Below are 17,813 nucleotides of genomic sequence, written 5' to 3'. Positions count from 1 at the left end.
GTGAAGTGAACTATAATGAGAGAGAGAGAGAGAGAGAGAGAGAGTAATGAAACTTCTAAGGCATAGTTAACTATATGCGTCTTATATGCATGGTTATGTGTACATGGAGGCCTCTATAATGGTATAATTTTGAGACTAGCTCACCACAACCATACTAAAAACTCACTATCCATATCACAATTTTGAGACTAGCTTCTTTTTCCTTCACTTCTTTATATAACACCTTCTAAAGGGAGCCACAACCCTTTGGCCCAATAGACATACCATTGTGCATTAACCCTCTACTTAGGAGGATAGTAATTGGAAAATCAGTATTTGGATAATGTAAATGAAAAGTTGACATTTATTTGAAGAGCAAGCTAGTTAGATATAAGGCTTCAACTATTGAAATCGCAAGATCAACACATGCGGACATTGATGATAGATTGCCTACCTAGATGGATCCACACATCTGCACTTAGCACATCAATGGTTATTATGATCTTCACATGGTCAACTGACTTATCACTTATTATATTTAGTTTGTTGTACCTACATACAACTAGTATAATTATAATGCCAGCCAATTAGTATAGTTAGTTATGTACTATTTGACTTAGTAGGCCACTTTTCTTTATATTGTATCTTATCTACACTTTGTGTACATTGTATTGTGTATGAAAGAAGAAAAAGAAATCAATAAGAAAAAATTTTAGCCTCCGTTTCTCTTCTTATGTTCTTGAGTGAACCTTCCTCTTCTGTATATGATGTGTGTTTGAAACAACAACTCAAGAAAGTCCCATCATCACCATGTGATTTGTGATATGATATCAAAGCAATACCACTTAGAGAGGCTAGTTTTGAAGGATGAACTGGAGGAGAATAAGCAACGATTTGAGTGAGCGAGCTTTGGGTAAGAAGCTCTCCCATTCTTCCACTCTTTCTCTTGGATAGTGCTTGTGGAGGTATCGGAAGCAATGCATAGCAAAAATCTTAGATTGCTGTGAGGTTTAATGTATAAGCAAAGAATTGCATATTCTATAGATATGCCTTTTGAGGCTTTTTCACTGCTTTTTTAGCCACATGAGACCGTTTTGGGCCTTGTTTTAGACTTGTAAGGTTGTGGATAACAATTTCAAGGGATATTGTGATTTTGGTTGTGTTAACCAAAAGTTGATGCACAAGTTATAGATTTCAAATTTGTAAGTTTTGAAGTGTTTGCTAGGAAGCAAAGACAAGTTTTATTTTCAAACATATTGTAGAATACATGTACTATTAAGCAGTTAGTGAAAGAGATTGTCTTGTATATTATTATATACTTGTTATGAAAGGTTGTAGAAGACTTTCTTGTTGTTTTGTATCAATTTTATGATAATTGCATAAAACAATGGAAAACCCATCATTGAGAAGCTTGACAAGACCAACTATTCATCATGGAAGTTTTGTATAACAAACTTCCTTATTGGAAAAGGCCTCTTCGAGTTTGTTTCAAGTGAAGAAAATGAGCCAAAGGAGCAACTAAGGGACCCTGTGATCGTAGATGAATTAAAGGCATGGGAACAATGGAATACAAAGGACAAAAAGGAGATGTATTGACTATATGTAGTCATTCATAATACTATATTGGGGTATATAAAAAATATAAAAAGTTCACATATAGCATAGACCAGATTTGAAAATATGTTTTTTGTGAATACAAAGGCATGGAAGGTTCAGCTTAAGAAAGAGCTAAATACTTTTAGAAAAGAATAAATGTATGATAATGAGTATGTTTTGAAGGTGAGGAGTATTGCAAATGCTTTGGCAGCAATTGATGCAATGCTTGATGATGATGATTTGGTATCATCTACTTTAGGTGTTCTTAATAATGAAAAGGCTTGAAAATATTTTGTTACTTTTGTATATATATGAAAGCCATTTTCAAATTTTGATGAGTTGATCTCTCTTATAAATTAATTAAGAGATCAATATGTAAGGTGAATTATCTGAAAGAAGTGATGAACATGTCCAAGCATTTTACTCAAGTTAAGGAAGGGGACATGGTAGATTCTCTTCAAGAGGTCATTGTATGGGATGTGCTAGTGATAACTAGCAAAATATGTTAAATCAACAATTCAGTGAAATAGTAGGTTTCAAGAGGCTATGAAAACTTTAGAGGTAGGGGGAGATTTAGAGAAAGAGGTGGATAGAAGAATAGAGGTTTTGGTAATTTTGGTATTGTTTGTCATTATTGTGGAAAAACATGTCATATTATATTTCATTGTTATACTAAGAAGGATGATATCCATAGTGGGATATCCAAAGTGGAAAACTGTAGCAAGGAAAACTATCATTATCTTCACAAAATAATGATAACAAAAATGAGTGTCTGTTTGTTATGTAACATAAGATGAATGTTATTATACAAAAGGAGACACATGATGATGTATGATATATTGATTTAGGTACATCTAATTATATGACCAGTCATGTTAAATAGTTTGGAGAGAGATAAGATTTATAAAATTAAGGTTATGTGGAGATGGGTGATGATTCATACCACCTATTTTTACATATTAAAAAAGTTTCCTTGTCCTTGTATGATGGCTTGTTAAATATATTACATGTGCCATCAATCACAAAGAATATCGTGTACGTTGGCCAAATAGTAGAGCAAGGTCTACAAGTTTGATTTAATTATGAACTTCACACAACCATTGACTTATCAATTATTATATTTAGTTTATTGCACCTACCTACATCTAGTATAGTTATAGCACAAGTAGATTAGTGTAGCAAGTTATACACTGGTTGACTTAGTAGGCCACTTTCATTTAGGTTTTATCTTATCTATACTTTATGTTTTAGCCTCCATCTTTCTTCTTCTATTCTTGAGTAAGCTTCCTCTTGTGTGTATGGTGTGTTTGATGATTTAAAATAAGAATGATCACATTTTGAATTTGTTAGAAAAAACTTGCAAAGGATTCATCACAAATCCGAATATTTTGTATCTTTAGTATATTCTAGGGTATTCATCAAATGATATATGGGATATCTTTTATATATTTTTTTGAAATTCATGAGGATTCACCATAGTTAGTGAGTCTAGAACATACAAATTTCCTAAATTTATACATAGGAGGAGCTTCAATTCCAAGTGGTATGGATAGTTTCTTGATGTTTATCCCAATTCCTTTACTTCCAAAGACTCCCATTGTGTCTAGTTCAAGCCAACATAAGACAATTTTCTAGGGAAAATATTATAAATCATGTCTAGTTGAACAAGAGTAAGAGCTTTATTGTTATAGATCACCCTAATCTACATGGAACTTAAGCTACTAAAGAATAGTTCATTGTGAACATGTAATTACTTCTAAGTAAACTTGAGGACAGTGGCAAGGTGTCAAATCTTGATAAATGTCAAATGCTTTCCTCCAAGGATATAGCTCCCTTGTTTGCATTTTTAGAGGAATTTTGATACCATCTTGCTGAGAGAAAACATTTTTTATTAGTGAATATATGTATGTATGCATTTGTGAATGTTAAACTTAAACCATAGCCACACACACACACACACACACACACACACACACACACACACACACACACACACACACACACACACACACAGTATTGATTCACATTAAGCACTTGAGTATTCTACTCATTTGAGTTTCAAAAAATAATTGTGGGCTAGGGACAAAGGAAATTTATCCACCTTGGTGTGGGAATGTGGTAGGTTCTAGTTTGGTGTGTGATTTTTTCTTAATATTCCCATCAAAACCGCCTACCATCAAACCGCCTAGCATCATCATGTTCCATAAAAGCATCTTTTCTTGGAAAGAAAGTTTAAAAGTACATTCATTTAGCAATGTCTCTATAGCCTATCTAACTATCATACTCTTGTTTTCTTCACTCTTTGATAGAATGAAATTGTATATGCAAATATTCAAACTTTAAATTCACAGTAAGAGATGGCTTACATGCAACAGAGATTGCCAATCAAGTACATGGAATATGTTAAATAATTTGACTTGTTTGAGCAGGTTATGTTAGTATAGAGTGCAAAAAGTCTACATGATAAAAGTAGTGATAATGATTTATTTCATTTGAGAGACTAATGGTTTGCATGTGTGTAATGAAAGTTAATCCACAATATGTGAAGTAGTTCTTGAAGAGAAAAAAATATTTAAAGGTCGAAATACCTTTACGTTAATGAATTCAAAGATTTTTTGGGTGAAAAATCAATGTAAATTTAAAAATTAAACATAGGTCCCTTGATTTTTACAATTATTCGAAGCTTCAAACTCGAAATTTGAAAGTGATTTTCCATTATTGGAAGTGGGGTTACACTATACGTGGGTTTTTATTTCAAGCATTATGAGGTTACATAAAACACAAGCATGAGATTGTAGCTTGGAAGGAAAAGTTAAACTCAACTTCCTCTTTAGCTCAAGAAGCTTATATGCTGAGAACAGCCGAGAAAGAGGAAATTTTAGTGACTATGGGAACGAGATCCATATTATTTGGCTACTTGGAGACCGCGTCCAATTGCTACGGGAACATCATGAGAGTAGCAGAGTATTCAGCTACAGATCGAGGAGTTTGCACTCATCGACTTCTATATTGGGTTGGACGTCCGGATCTCCTTCTTGGGCTTCTTTGTCAGCGGCTCGAGGATCGACCTCATCTGATGCAGCTCTACTTCCGATATTGGTTATTTCCACACTGGTAAAATCCACGCCGATATACATAGAGGAGATGGGGTATCGAAACACAGTGCCAGACTGGAGGGTGATCTCCATGGTCCCCTGGTACGGTATTGTGATGTTTCCTCTCCGGGTGGTAGCTTGAAGGGAGATCCACTGCCCTGGCTGTAGGGTTCCGGACTGGTTCCAGCTGAGGGTTCGACTCTCCTCATGCGTGCTTGTGTAGCTTCCTGTGACACTCACTGACCATCCAAACCCTCCTGAGACTTGTCCAATCATGGGAATCCCTGCTTGAACATTTACACTGGCATAGTACTCTATCCCCGTAGTGAGCGTCCATGAGGATGATATCGTCACTGTTCGGCTACCCGCGAAAGTCCAATCCTTGGAAATAGTAGCTATATGTGGTGTAAACAAACCATAGGTTAGAATAGATGCAGGGAAAGTCCCTAAGCCGCCCATATTCACACAACTAGAGTCTAGCCCCCTTAGCGACAAGCGTGGATCGACACAGTAGTTTATAGTCAACATCCAAGTCGCTAAGTAGGGTAGCCTCTAGTAGTGACTTGTATACACACCACAATTTTTTTTCTCAATAAACCATAAATTGTTAAAATATAATTTTACTCATTTATGTGTGGTACCTGCATTATTGGAGTCACTGAATGAATCAAGTGTGACAGGGACAATTCCAGCCGTTTGTAGGGCCAAGGTAGGGTAGCTTACATTGATCATGCGAGCAAATGCTATGCTTCTTAGGAACATGAAACCCAATGCATCAATATCTCCTCCAGCTCTTATGATAAAACCCACACAAAGACCGGATGCCACTTCAACAGGGTACTCTTGCCGTAAGCTCCAAGATGTCATGCGAGGGAAAAACGTGCGACCTTCTGTGGTGTGAAACCTAATGCCTCCAGAACGTGTTCCTAAAAAGTTGCAAGAAATGTTATGTAGAACTCAAGCGTATAGCATGTACATGTATACATACACTACACGCATACATACATGCACATCCCCGCCCCCCCCAACACACAAATGGTTATTCCATTTCTTACAATAGAGGACAGGTATGAACAATGTAAAAGTGCAAAACATTTTTTCCGAAATAGCAAGTTTTCATCCTAAAAGTTGCACCATTTTGATTTTTTGTTGGGATTACTATGATCCTTTAGGTTTGGTATCGTTTGAATTAGATAGCGCACTTGTGATCCCACATAAGCATATGAGTATAAGATGATCACAAAAACTAAGCCTAGATATGGCAGTGAAAAGATCAACAAGTTTAATGGATCATGAAACATTTCAAAACATCAAATTCTATTTTATAATAAATAAATAGTAAAAGTGCTTTTTATTTTCTAACTTAGAGCAATTGTTCTCTAATTCTTATATATCAAATCCCAACTAGCATGGTTAAGAGTGGAGGTGCTATTTCATATACTTGCATGTGATATTATGTACTTGAGGAATACTAGCATGATAAAGGATACCTTCCAAGTTTTTGAAGAATGTCGCAAAAGAAAAGTTGAGGACATGTTTAGATGACGTCACTCCAAAATTGTTGCTCGAGGGTACTTCAACTTGATGTGTAATACTCTATGTGTGAGGTAAAGAGAAACTCCAAAGAAGCACTAGATCTTTTTGTTAGCATTGTCCTCTAGGGCATATGCTTATACAATGGTGCGGTGACAAGGTGGTACATGTCCCAAGAAAATTACCCACTATTAACTCTAGTTAAGTGGTCCACCTCACCTTGAAATGTATGTATATCTTGCTTTTTAAGAAACGATAGTTTATTTTAGAAAATTACACACACACACACACACACACACATCAAAAAAGAAGGGCAATGCTCTTCCATGTGATAGTGAACCCTTGTTTTAGTATGGCCTTTGAATGTCACCTACTACAAAGAGATTAGACTACCAATCACACTTGACTAATGTTTCAAAGAGGCAAGAGACTTGATTAGTATGAAATGGGTCCTTAATTGAAGGACAACAACAAGTTCAACAATAACAAGTGGAACAATAGGTACAATTGCCACTATGATGCTATTATTAGTGCTACTTTGGGGATGCCAATAATTACAAATGCTATTACCGCTACCACTATAACTATGGTACTACTATTAGTATTACCACTACTATCACTACTACTACTACAACTACCATTATTATTACTCTATTACTTCCCCTCCTATTATTACTACTATTATGATTACCATTACTACTATTATCACTATTGCTACTACTATTACTACTGCAACTATCACTAGTTGCGCTAGCATTGTGACGATGAGTACTAGTGTCATACTTTATATTAGCAATACCTCGTCATCGTACGATACTTACCTATGCCGTTGCCCCACAAGGACAACTGGGTGATGCGCTCGCCGACCTGGAACTGGAACTCCTGATAAGTGCCCGCAGTTGTGCCGTAGGTAACTGAGCTGTCGGAGCCCGTCATCCAGATCCGGATGCCTCGCAGCTCCGAAGCCCCCGCCCACACCCCTATCCCCCTCAAGACCTGCCCGTTCCTGCTCTGATCAAAAGTAAACGCGGTGCCACCCTGCCCTCCGATCAGACGCACGGGTGTATGAACCAGAGACATGATGATCACGTCTGCTCGGACCCTGCATGTACAGTCCAATGTCGCCATGATTGGCAACTATCTCATACAATGGAACATATACAATGGGACACATCCTCTGTTGATCCAAAACACAATACTCAGAATTACAGTAACGAGTTCTTACAAGTTTGATTGCGAGTCTACTGAGTACTCTACTAGTTTGTTTGAGCTGCAAGTTCCACTAGGGCGTCAACAGCACACATTGTGAAGCGCTTGGACAGCCAGAACGTGTATATATGGATACTCTGTGTGCATACACTCTGAGAAAGAGAGAGAGAGAGATCAGAGAGCCCTCTACCGATCTTATCTGCTCGGCATCGCAATCAGTCACGACTCATGGTGTCACACCATCACACGTGCCGGCCGGCCAGCTTTTAAAAAGCAGATTGTCCATTGTGACGCATAATGTGCCATCATCGCATGCTTTTGCCCTCCTGTCCGGACTTCTTTATCTGATACTGGCTCGGATATAGGAACACGTGGTGGGTCGTTCTGATATAAGAACACGTAGTGGATGTAGACCCCATGAAAAACGATGCAGGCAGCAGGCGTATGGAAAAGCTGGTTGAGTCGATGGAGACGTACCTGGAAAAGATGGTTGAAGAACTTAAGACCGTAGTGTTCAGGTAAAAGCACCTCGAAGGACTCGTTATAGGGTAAAATCGATAAAAATGGGAGAACTCAGAGAACCGTAGCTCGCAGGGAAATGCATATTTCGGAACTCATATTGGCTAAAGGGCAACTTTTTTTTTCCTTTTTTTTAAAAAATGCGTGGAGAAATTTCCATTGATAGTAAATAATTACCGCATGTAAAGGATATGTATCACGGCATTAGGCCAATGCTACTAGGTTTTTACAAAAGAGTTGCAAGACTCAATGGGTGTTCCTGATACACTTCAGATATACTATGATCTAATCTTTTAGGGCAGGCATTCTCGGACACCAAATGTAATTGAGTGTGATTCCTCTTAGGGTGTCCAACAACAACAGTGAGGCCTTGTCAAATGGCCCAAAATCCCCAAATAAGGCTAGCTTCATAGTGATTGCATCCTTAAGATTGGCCTCTCTTAGCCATTTCCTAATGGCTCTCCATATTGGTCTAATAGTAGGACAATCCCAAAAGAGGTGTGTGATATTCTCTTCCTCCTTTTTACACCACATGCAGTGAGGGGGGAGCTTAAGAAGTTTATCGAGTCTTGCTCGGACAGAGAGCTTGTTAAGTACCAATCTCCACAGGAGGGTGTTTAGTCAATTGGATTTGGTGGCTTTCCAACTCCTTCTTAGGCGTCTTTTCCAAGTGGACATTCAAGAGTGAGGAAACTGCTTCTTCCAAGCAGCCCAGGATTGCATGATTACATGGGCAGATGAGCCATGAATCTATTTAGACTTCTTGGCAAACTAAGCTCTTGTGCTTGCATCAGTGACGAGTGATTTGAGGAGATGAGTACGCTTGCGGATTGCTCAGTGGCGAATAGGCAGGCTTGAGGTATGACTTCAGTTTCATTAGCCATTGGAGTTCTGTCTCACTGAGTCTAAATTGGTGCCTAATGGTAGGAAAATCCTTTTAAGTGGTGGAGGGTGAGTCCCATGCATCTGCCCAAGACTTCAATTCTTTAAGGGCCATTTTCATTGCAAGTTTGGGGTGCTCATGATAGGGTGTGAAGGGAGGATCATAGGGGAAGTGGGAGAGCTAAATGATAAGCAACAATGAACCATCCTTCTTCATTTGGGGATCAAGAAGAAGCTTCATTTCACCCAAGAGAGAGTCCCATAGATGTACCAAAACTTGTGCCATTCTGAACTAGGGGATTTAAATCTTCAAATTCCCACCTAGCATATCATGCCAAGATACTTCTGGCCATTCTTTGCCATCAATTTTTGCTATTCTAATCCATTCTTTGAGAGTACCTACCCAAGGATGATAAGTATCAATTCTTTTGAGTGTCGAGAGTGCCAGATGTTGGGCCTTAGGATAAAAGGAGTCCACAGCCTATATCCCCCCTTTGACCTATCTACACCAAGAGTGGACCATGATATCTATGCATAGCCTTTGGCTATATCTTTCTTCCATAAGAAATCTCTCACATCCGCTCAAGCTACTCCTAGGACGTCCAATGGAATGGGATCATGGAGGCCATAAAAACCGTAAGTGAGGACAAGATCACCTTGGCTACTACTAGCTTTCCAGTTAATGAAAGCTGAAATTTTTGCCATTTCTCGAACTTGTTTTGAAATTTCCCCCTGTACCATTGAAAGCATTGTTTGGAAGAATGACCTACACCTATAGTACACCCAAGATATCTCATAATTTCCCCACATTTGATTAACTTGAAACCATATTGCAGTAGCCATGGATAGGCCTTTGTAGGTTAAGGGAAGAAGCTCTGTCTTGACAATGTTAATTCTGGAAGCTGATAGGCTTGCGAATTCTTGGAAAAGTCCCATCAAATTATCTAATGAAGTCTTTTCTTCCTGGACTATGCTAGCATTATTGTCAGCAAAAAATTGAGCCACCATGTAGGACCCATTAGGAAGGGGTAGCCCTTTAATAATGCATGTTGCCACTTGCTTGTCAAAATGCCTTAAGAGGGGGTTAGTAATAAGCACAAAAAGAAGGGGTGCCAATGGACAGCCCTACATAATCTATGTGCACAAAGGAAATGGCTAGGAAAGCTTCCCGTTAACCATTAGACATGTCCTAGCATTGTTGAATAGTGCACCCACCATGCCTAGGTAGATAGGGCCAAAACCAAATGCTTGCATTGTAGACATAATGAACTTTCAGATTATTCTCTCATATGCTTTGTCCAAGTCCAAGTTGACCAATACAAAGTCAGTGTCCAGTCCCAAAGCATGGTCAATGGAAAATATAAGGTTGAGAACCGCATCCTGAATTTTCCTCCCATAAACAAAGCCATATTGCCTGGGATGTATGACTTTCCCTAACAAGATTTTAATTCTGCCTGAGAGCAGCTTGGCTAAGATTTTATAGGTGAAAGGGAGCATTTGCAGAGGCCTCTAGTTGGATGGTTTGGATCTATCCAAGGCTTTAGGCACTAGCTTTATGAGTCCAACATTGGATTCTGCCAACATCATGCATGTTTTCGTGATCCAGTTGAGGAGATAGACTAATTGTTCATAGCAGGAATCCCAAAGAGCTTGGAAAAAATCGTCTGTCAAGCCCTAGATTCTTCTCTTGCTTCATCAGATCAAGTGTAAATTTGATCTCCTCCTTAGTAAATGGTCTTTCAAGGTGGAGGGCATCTTTAGGCTGGATAGGGTTCACCACAATCCTGAGGAAGCTATGCGTCCTCATTTGGTAGTTCTTCAACTCACCAGGCTCATTACCTACGATGTCAAGGAGATGCTCTTTGAATATCTGCAAAATTGACTAGTCGTCACTGTGCTTGATTCCATTAATATCAACAATTTCTATGATGAGTTATTTCTTTCATTTGTGCTTGAGTGCACCAAAGAAAAGTGAGGACGGTACATCCCCCAGCAGTTCGCATGTCCCTTTGAACTGCACCTTTGCACCAGCTACTTTTTCTTCCTCCAATTCTCTCAATGCTTGTTCCACAGTGAGGAGGGTAGCTTGTATATAGCAATCCTTTGGGTTGTGTTGTATCGCTCTTACAATTGCTTCTCTTGCCTCAGTTGCACGTTGGTCCATTTTCTGCCATTGATCAGCTTTATGTTTGCCATAGTGTTTAGCTTCCTTAGTGACGAAATGCAGGCACTTGGTACCTATAGTCAAGTGTGATACATTCATCAACACCATGGGCTCAAACACTCTTCATTCGATGAAGAAAATCCTTGTCTTTAAGGATAGAATTATTTAGCTTAAAGAGAGGGGGACCATTGGGGGTTCTAACTAAGAGCACCATCTTAAAAGTGATTAGAATTGGCAACAAGTGATTAGAAGTTGGCTCTTGAGTTAGGATTCTTACCTTTGCACCATTTCCGAGCCACCATGCATCAAGATTTGGCATAGACCCTGTCAAGTTTGCTAGCTCTCCAAGTGGGGCCCACAAGCCTGTTGTGCCACGTGAAGGGCATAAGGTTCTCCTTCTGGAAGAGTAGATTTAGATATGTGAGATCATGCATATGCTGCAGGGCTTCCCATGCTATTTTCTCCACTTCCAGCATAGATCTAGAAGTACCATAAGATCTATTTGTTGATGATAACGTCATATTCCAATCCCCTGCAACGGTTGGGGTGGATTCAAGCTTTCCCTTCATCCATTCTCACAAACACCACCTTTTAACTTAGATATTGGGGGAATATATGGATACTAAGGTTATCTCTTCACCGTTGATGGTAGCCCTAACAACCACAGTGGTACCATCCCCTTTTTTCCATGCAATCTGAGGTTAGAGCTCATCTTTGAGAGCTAGAATGGTCCCACCTCTACCTTGGGCCAAAGTGTCAGTGTAGATAGTGAATCGTGGGATAGAGATCTTTTCTGCATCCTCCTCACTTAGTTTAATCTCTTGTAGAGCCACAACTAGGGGCTTGTGGAATTTAATAAGCATCATGTATCATTTCCATCTCGACTCGCTAGCCAGGCCCCTTACATTCTAGGAGAGCAAAGTCAACTTAGTTGATTGCTTATTCACATTGAAACTATTCATGGAAGTCGATATCGATGTCATCAGAGCCCTCAATAACCACATATAGTAAGTCTCTTGAGAGATACTTTGGTCTTCTTCTTCGTGACTTTCTCTGTGCCTACGTGGAGTTGGTCAAATGTTGAGGCCAAAGCCCTCTCCATGGATTTCCCAGCATTCTGTGCACTCTAGGAGGGGTTACCAAGTGGCTTACCCACTACCCCTTCTTGTTCCTTCATCTCTTTCCCCGACTCCTTAGCCTTAGATGTTGAGCTTGGGTTTTGTCTTCTTGATCTTGCATTGGAGTGCCATCAATTTGTTGTTGCATTTTTTTGGGGCAGTTTTAGGAAAAATGCCCATTCTCAGGGCATTCATAGCATGCATCTAGGAAAGGAGAAAATTTGAGTTTGACCACCACCTCAAAGCCTGACGGATCTCGAGGTAGTCCGGAGGCTTGTTTCTTTAGAGAGCATATCATCATACCTTTGCTTAACCCTGTCAAAGGTGAAGGAAATCGAAGCTTTGTGGACTTTCTTGTTAGTCTGAGCGATGGCATCTTTGCGTGGTTCGTTGTACTTGACTTGTTCATGTTGTAGCTGTTTCTCAACTACCACCATGTCAATGCCTACATGTTTGAGGGCCTCCGTGTTGTCCACGTGCATGCTTTGTGCTTCGAGCTTCATCCACATTCTCTATTCTCATCCTTTTTCATGAGGTGATCCCTCTTGCATGCATGCAAGTAGGGGACAGATAGCATGTGCCGATGTGACCCACCAACACGAGATGGGGGGAACTCTCTAGAATAGCCCAATCCGACTCGTCCGGTTGGCGATATTTGTAGGAAAACAATCCACCCAACTTTTTTTTCTTGATGAGAATGGTAATTGTATTAAAAGAGGTGAAAACAGTTACATGAGAGGGAGCTCAACCCATTAAGCATGACTTATTCAGAATGTCACAAAAGAGAAAGCTGAGTTCATCGTCCTCGATTAGGCGAGCTCCTCTGTGGGATGGGGAAGGCTTGGGACACTATTTTTTCCACTAAGAAAGTGCCAACTATGTAAGTGGGTGTAAAAGAGTTACAATATCTAGATATTGGCAGGGCCTATAATTGTTCAAGCATAGCAAAGCATTCCTTATGGATGGGCCAACTATATAACACCTAAGGAGAACAAAGATGTATCTTTTGGGACAAGGAAAGATTTCATATTTTGTATTTTTGCTCAAGATTTAAATATTTGGGTAGAAGGGGATATCAAGAAGGATTGAATAAGTCCAAAATTGATTTTCTTATTTTTAGAATCTTTTACACAATTTTTAAAAAATATAACTTTGGATGGTGGTGGTTACATACACTTGAGATCCACTAATGTAACACTTTTTGGCAAATCAATGACTAACATCTAACTAGGATTCTCATCATATTCCCTTTTTGTGGTCACATTACTAACCCTAATGAGTAGCATCTAACTAAGATTTTGAGCATATTTTCTTTTCTCTTTGTCACATTATGTAGCCCCAAGGTATTTGCTTTTCAACACTCGTTTCATAATTGGCCTCCTTATCATAGTAGACCTTTGTCATGATAAGATCACAAATCTTCATTCATCCTAATTGATGGTTACTTCTCCCCAACTACACTTCAATATTTTTGCTCCTCGCTATCTCATTTGGCCTTCCAATGGGTGAAATCTTTTGGGTAAAGTTAACAATGTTTTCCTTGTAACCAATTACACTAGGAAGAGCAAAGAGTGACTATTGCATTCCTATGTCTCCATATAATACATATGACTAAAATTTTCATAACTACATTAAATATCACCAAAGACTTCTTGTTGAGGTAGCTTACATGGCTAAACAAAAGAGAATTGGCATTGTATTTTCATAGCATTTGAAGGGCTAAAGAAAAAGGCTTCACTATTAAAATTAGTCCATAAGTTTGCACAAAGACCCATCCCACCTGTTTTGTGTGTGTGTATGCGTGCGCACTGTCGTCGTGTTAAGGGCTGAAGGTCTACCACCAGGGCTTTAGTGCATAAGAGGAGTTTAGGATTCAAAGTTCAGGAAGGGAAAATAGATTGGGGTTTAATAAGATCCGGGATTTAGAAATGATTAAGGTACGAAAGAAGAATTCAAGCTTTTTTTCTATGTATTTAGCATACATGAACGGAAGAAATAACTCTATCTTGATTACATCAAATGCCTCTGGATATATATATCATATCATAAAGGATATTTTCAGATTTTCAATTCAATTATGAATATCAAATGCAAGTTCTAATGGCTTTTATTTCAAGTACATAGATGGATTTCAATCCTTTGGAATAAGTATTATGTTGATAGACTCAAATACATTCAAGATTTGGGCCAATGATACATGAAATGAATTGAAGAAGCATAATTTTAGCTTTAGCCCTGTTTTAAAATAGAAAATTCTAGCCCATAATCAAGCTCAAAATGAATGCATAAACTCATGAAGAAGCTCCTCTAATCATTAATGAACAAAGTCCTTATGAAAAGAGGTCATTTCCTTCCATTACAACCACATAAATATCTTGTTTGCTCATAAAAATGGACAATAAAAGTGGGCTGACCTGTTTATGACTGGTTATTTCAGCCCATAAGAGCCCATATACCTTCAAATTCCTCACCCTTTGCTTGCCCCAAAGTCACTCAAGTACTTGGGTACAAGTCGGGCTTCATTGGACTAAGAATGAGGTAGACAAAATGAGAGAAGTCGTGCATAAGAGCAAGTTGAATACTTTTCTCTCAGATTTTCCCCTTTTATAGACTGTTTCAACATGCATTTTCGTCAGACCAAATGGGCAGAGAAGTGGAGCTCTCATCGTGTTTAGATCTTCAGCTTCTGGGCCTGTTGATCTTCAGTTTGCATGCTCCAAAGCATGCACCATAGCTTCAGCTTTCTCTAATTGTGCTCAGACTATGCAGCCCGCATTTTGCACTGAAAAATGCGGGCTACTCCCTGCTTAGGCCTAGGTCACTTTTTGACCTACCCAGGTCACTTGCTGGTCACTTAAGTCTATTACTTCAGGTCCCCTGTGAACTTAGTGGACTTTTGGCAACTTTTGGCTTTTTTCTTAAGTCTGACCATATTTTTGCACCTGAATCAATGTGATTTATCCTGCAGACTGTCAATTACTTCTAGTTGACCAAGTTGTAGGTTCCCATAGACTTATTTTTCATCAATATACATGGTATAATTGAAAATTATATGTGAAATACAAAAGAACTTATGTAACTAAGTTGGTTATTGGATAACAATGTCTGAATTTTGTATGCAAATTCCTCATATAACTCCGAGTGAAGTTCTTCTGTGTTCATAAGAATCCCATAATTTATATTATGAACAGTAAACTCTTTGACATTCACCCCCTCCTAACCTGCACATCCTCCGGCATGTTCCATTTCATAAGATTATAGGTCAAGGAGGGTCTTCTTCTGATATATCTTCATCTTCATTCTCTAAGTCTTTTTCTTCCTGCATGTCTTCAAGTAGAGGGCTCATATCTAAGTCATCATGTTCATAAGTTGAAGATTCTCTTCGTTTGAAGAGTTTGATTCGTTTCCTGGCTATTGGTATCTTAATCATGGTCCCATCCATTTCAGCCAAAGAGTAAGTAGCATTATTATGTACTACTTTTACAACACATGGTCCAAACCATCGCTTGGCTAACTTCCTATGAGCACTATATTGATTGTCCAGGTTGCTATCATAGACAAGTACCCAATCATTCTCTTGAATAGCTCTTGGACGGAGTCGATGATGCTTGTCAAACCTCTTCTTATTCTTTAATCTTGCCGTTTTCAGCCTTTCAATGGCTGTTTTGACATCTTCTCGCCTTCTTTCGAGTTGCCTTATGCGCAGAGACAACAACTCTTCTCTATTCATGCCTTCATCCCACGGTAAGATACTCCATGTGACAATGGATTCCTCAATAGGCATAATAGGTGGCTGTCCATATATAAGTTCAGCTGGCATATATCCTGTCACTGCACTATGGGTATTTCTATCAACCCATAATGCGAATGGTAGCATTTTAGGCCATTCTCTCATCTTTCCTTTGCATGATTTGGCTAAAGCTTTAAGAATTGGTTGATGACCTCTTTCACTCTTACCATTGCCGTCAGGGTTGTAGGCTAAAGTAAGAGATAGCTTAATTCCCATTTGAGCAAAGAAATGGCGAGCCTCATCAGCATCCAATTCTCCTCTATCAGCAGTTACTTTAGCAACACATCCATACCTGCAAAATACTTCTTCAAGTAAAAATCTACAAACAACATGAGTATACTTTGTTGTCAAGGCTTTTCCTTCCACTTGATTTGTGACATCTTCTCTAGCAAGTACTAGATATCTCATGTTCCAAATTCTTGTAGGTATGGTTACTAAATTAATAACCCATCTATAGTGAATGGATAAAGGATAGGTAGGCTGAAGCCCATCTCTATGCTTTAGCATAGAGTACATTTGACAAACATGACAAGACTCAACAAAATGCTCAATGTCTTTATACATGTTTTGCCACCAAAATTTCTCTTTTATTTTGGCAAAAGTGCCCCATATGCCTCTATGACTAGCCAATAGGCTTTCATGAAATTCTTGCATGACCTGTCTTTGAGTATTTTTGTCACCTAAGACACGAACAGGCGCCCTTCCTTTCTTTTTCGCATGCCTCCAAAGGTAACCATCTTTAAGAAAAAAACCATAAGCTTTTCTCTTAATTCTCTTGAACTCTTCAGTAGTCCAATCTTCCTTCTTTGTCATAGTGCTCAAAAATTGGCCAATTTTTAGCCAATCATGTGCATAATATTCTTCTTTAAAGTGTGAACAAACCATAACAAAACATTGAACATGCTGTTTACTAGCTGTCCATTGTCCTTCTTTGGTTGTTTCATCCTTCCTTTTGCTGATGTAAAATTTGTTTTAGTGGCTGAACCTGTTGTACCTACTGTAATTTTTTTTGTACCTGCATTTTTGACTGTGAATCAACATTAGATTCAGCTATACTTGTTGTTTTCAGATTTGTACCTACATTTACAGCATCATTTATAAACTCTGATTCTTCTTCATGCATCATTTCTTCTTTATCCCTATATCTGGCATGCGAAAGTATGTCAGCATCTGGATTATCTCTACCTGCAATATGTTTCAAATCAGGATTTAAGGATTTAATATAGGCTATCCATCTTAGTATGGCTATGTCGGGAGTGGAACAGTTTTGGCGATCATGCCCAAGAGTGGAAGGCAATCTGTTTCAACTATAACGTGTGCACCCATGAAGTACTCCCTGTCACATTTTAATGCAGTTACTACTCCCCAAAGTTCTCTTTTAATTTGAGCATACCTTCTTTGTCGTTCATTAAGAACCTTCGCTCCAAAGCGGATTACATATCTGTTGCCTTCAAGGTCATCTTGACCAACTGCCCATCCTATTCCAATAGGATTTGTGTCTACTGTGAGTATAATGGGCTGTCCATTAGAGTAATTATCCCTCTTTAAAGTGGGGGCTAAAATCAGCATTTTCTTGAGTTTCTGAATAGCCTGAGTATGTTCTTTTTCCCATATAAACCTTTGGCCCTTTCTTAGTAGCTGATAAAGACTTTCAGAAACATGAGCAAAATGTGGTATCCAAATAAGGTAGCAGACACATGCACCAAGAAATCTTCTCACCTCTGAAGCATTTGTACATTCTTCTTGCATTTTGATGATAGCATCTATTTTGGATGGAGAAGGCTTTCGGCCATATGGACCACACATATGTCCGACCACAAGGACTTCTTCGACTCCAAAAATAGATGTAGCTCCTGAAAGAGTAAGATAGACTTCTTCTAATTTAGACAAGATTTGAGCACAATCATTAATATGATTAGAAACAAACT

General features: G+C 38.7%; 1 protein-coding gene across 1 annotated transcript; it reads right to left on the bottom strand.

The window, feature by feature from the left end:
- Positions 1-4,272: 4,272 nt before the first annotated feature.
- On the bottom strand, positions 4,273-7,588 carry LOC148016461 (uncharacterized). The gene is made up of 4 exons (XM_087663802.1): positions 7,429-7,588; positions 7,025-7,305; positions 5,312-5,596; positions 4,273-5,065 (listed from the first exon to the last, which is right to left on the bottom strand). The coding sequence occupies exons 2-4, from the start codon at positions 7,281-7,283 to the stop codon at positions 4,548-4,550; spliced, it is 1,062 nt and encodes a 353-aa protein (XP_087519928.1). The 5' UTR covers positions 7,284-7,305; positions 7,429-7,588; the 3' UTR covers positions 4,273-4,547.
- Positions 7,589-17,813: the final 10,225 nt, after the last annotated feature.

This window comes from Lygodium microphyllum, chromosome 23 (genome assembly GCF_053477565.2).
Source record: "Lygodium microphyllum isolate KBCC chromosome 23, Lygodium_microphyllum_v1.1.10, whole genome shotgun sequence".
NCBI classification, from domain to species: domain Eukaryota; kingdom Viridiplantae; phylum Streptophyta; class Polypodiopsida; order Schizaeales; family Lygodiaceae; genus Lygodium; species Lygodium microphyllum.
Note: the sequence above shows the minus strand (reverse complement) of the source record. Positions and strands in the feature narration are given on the sequence as shown.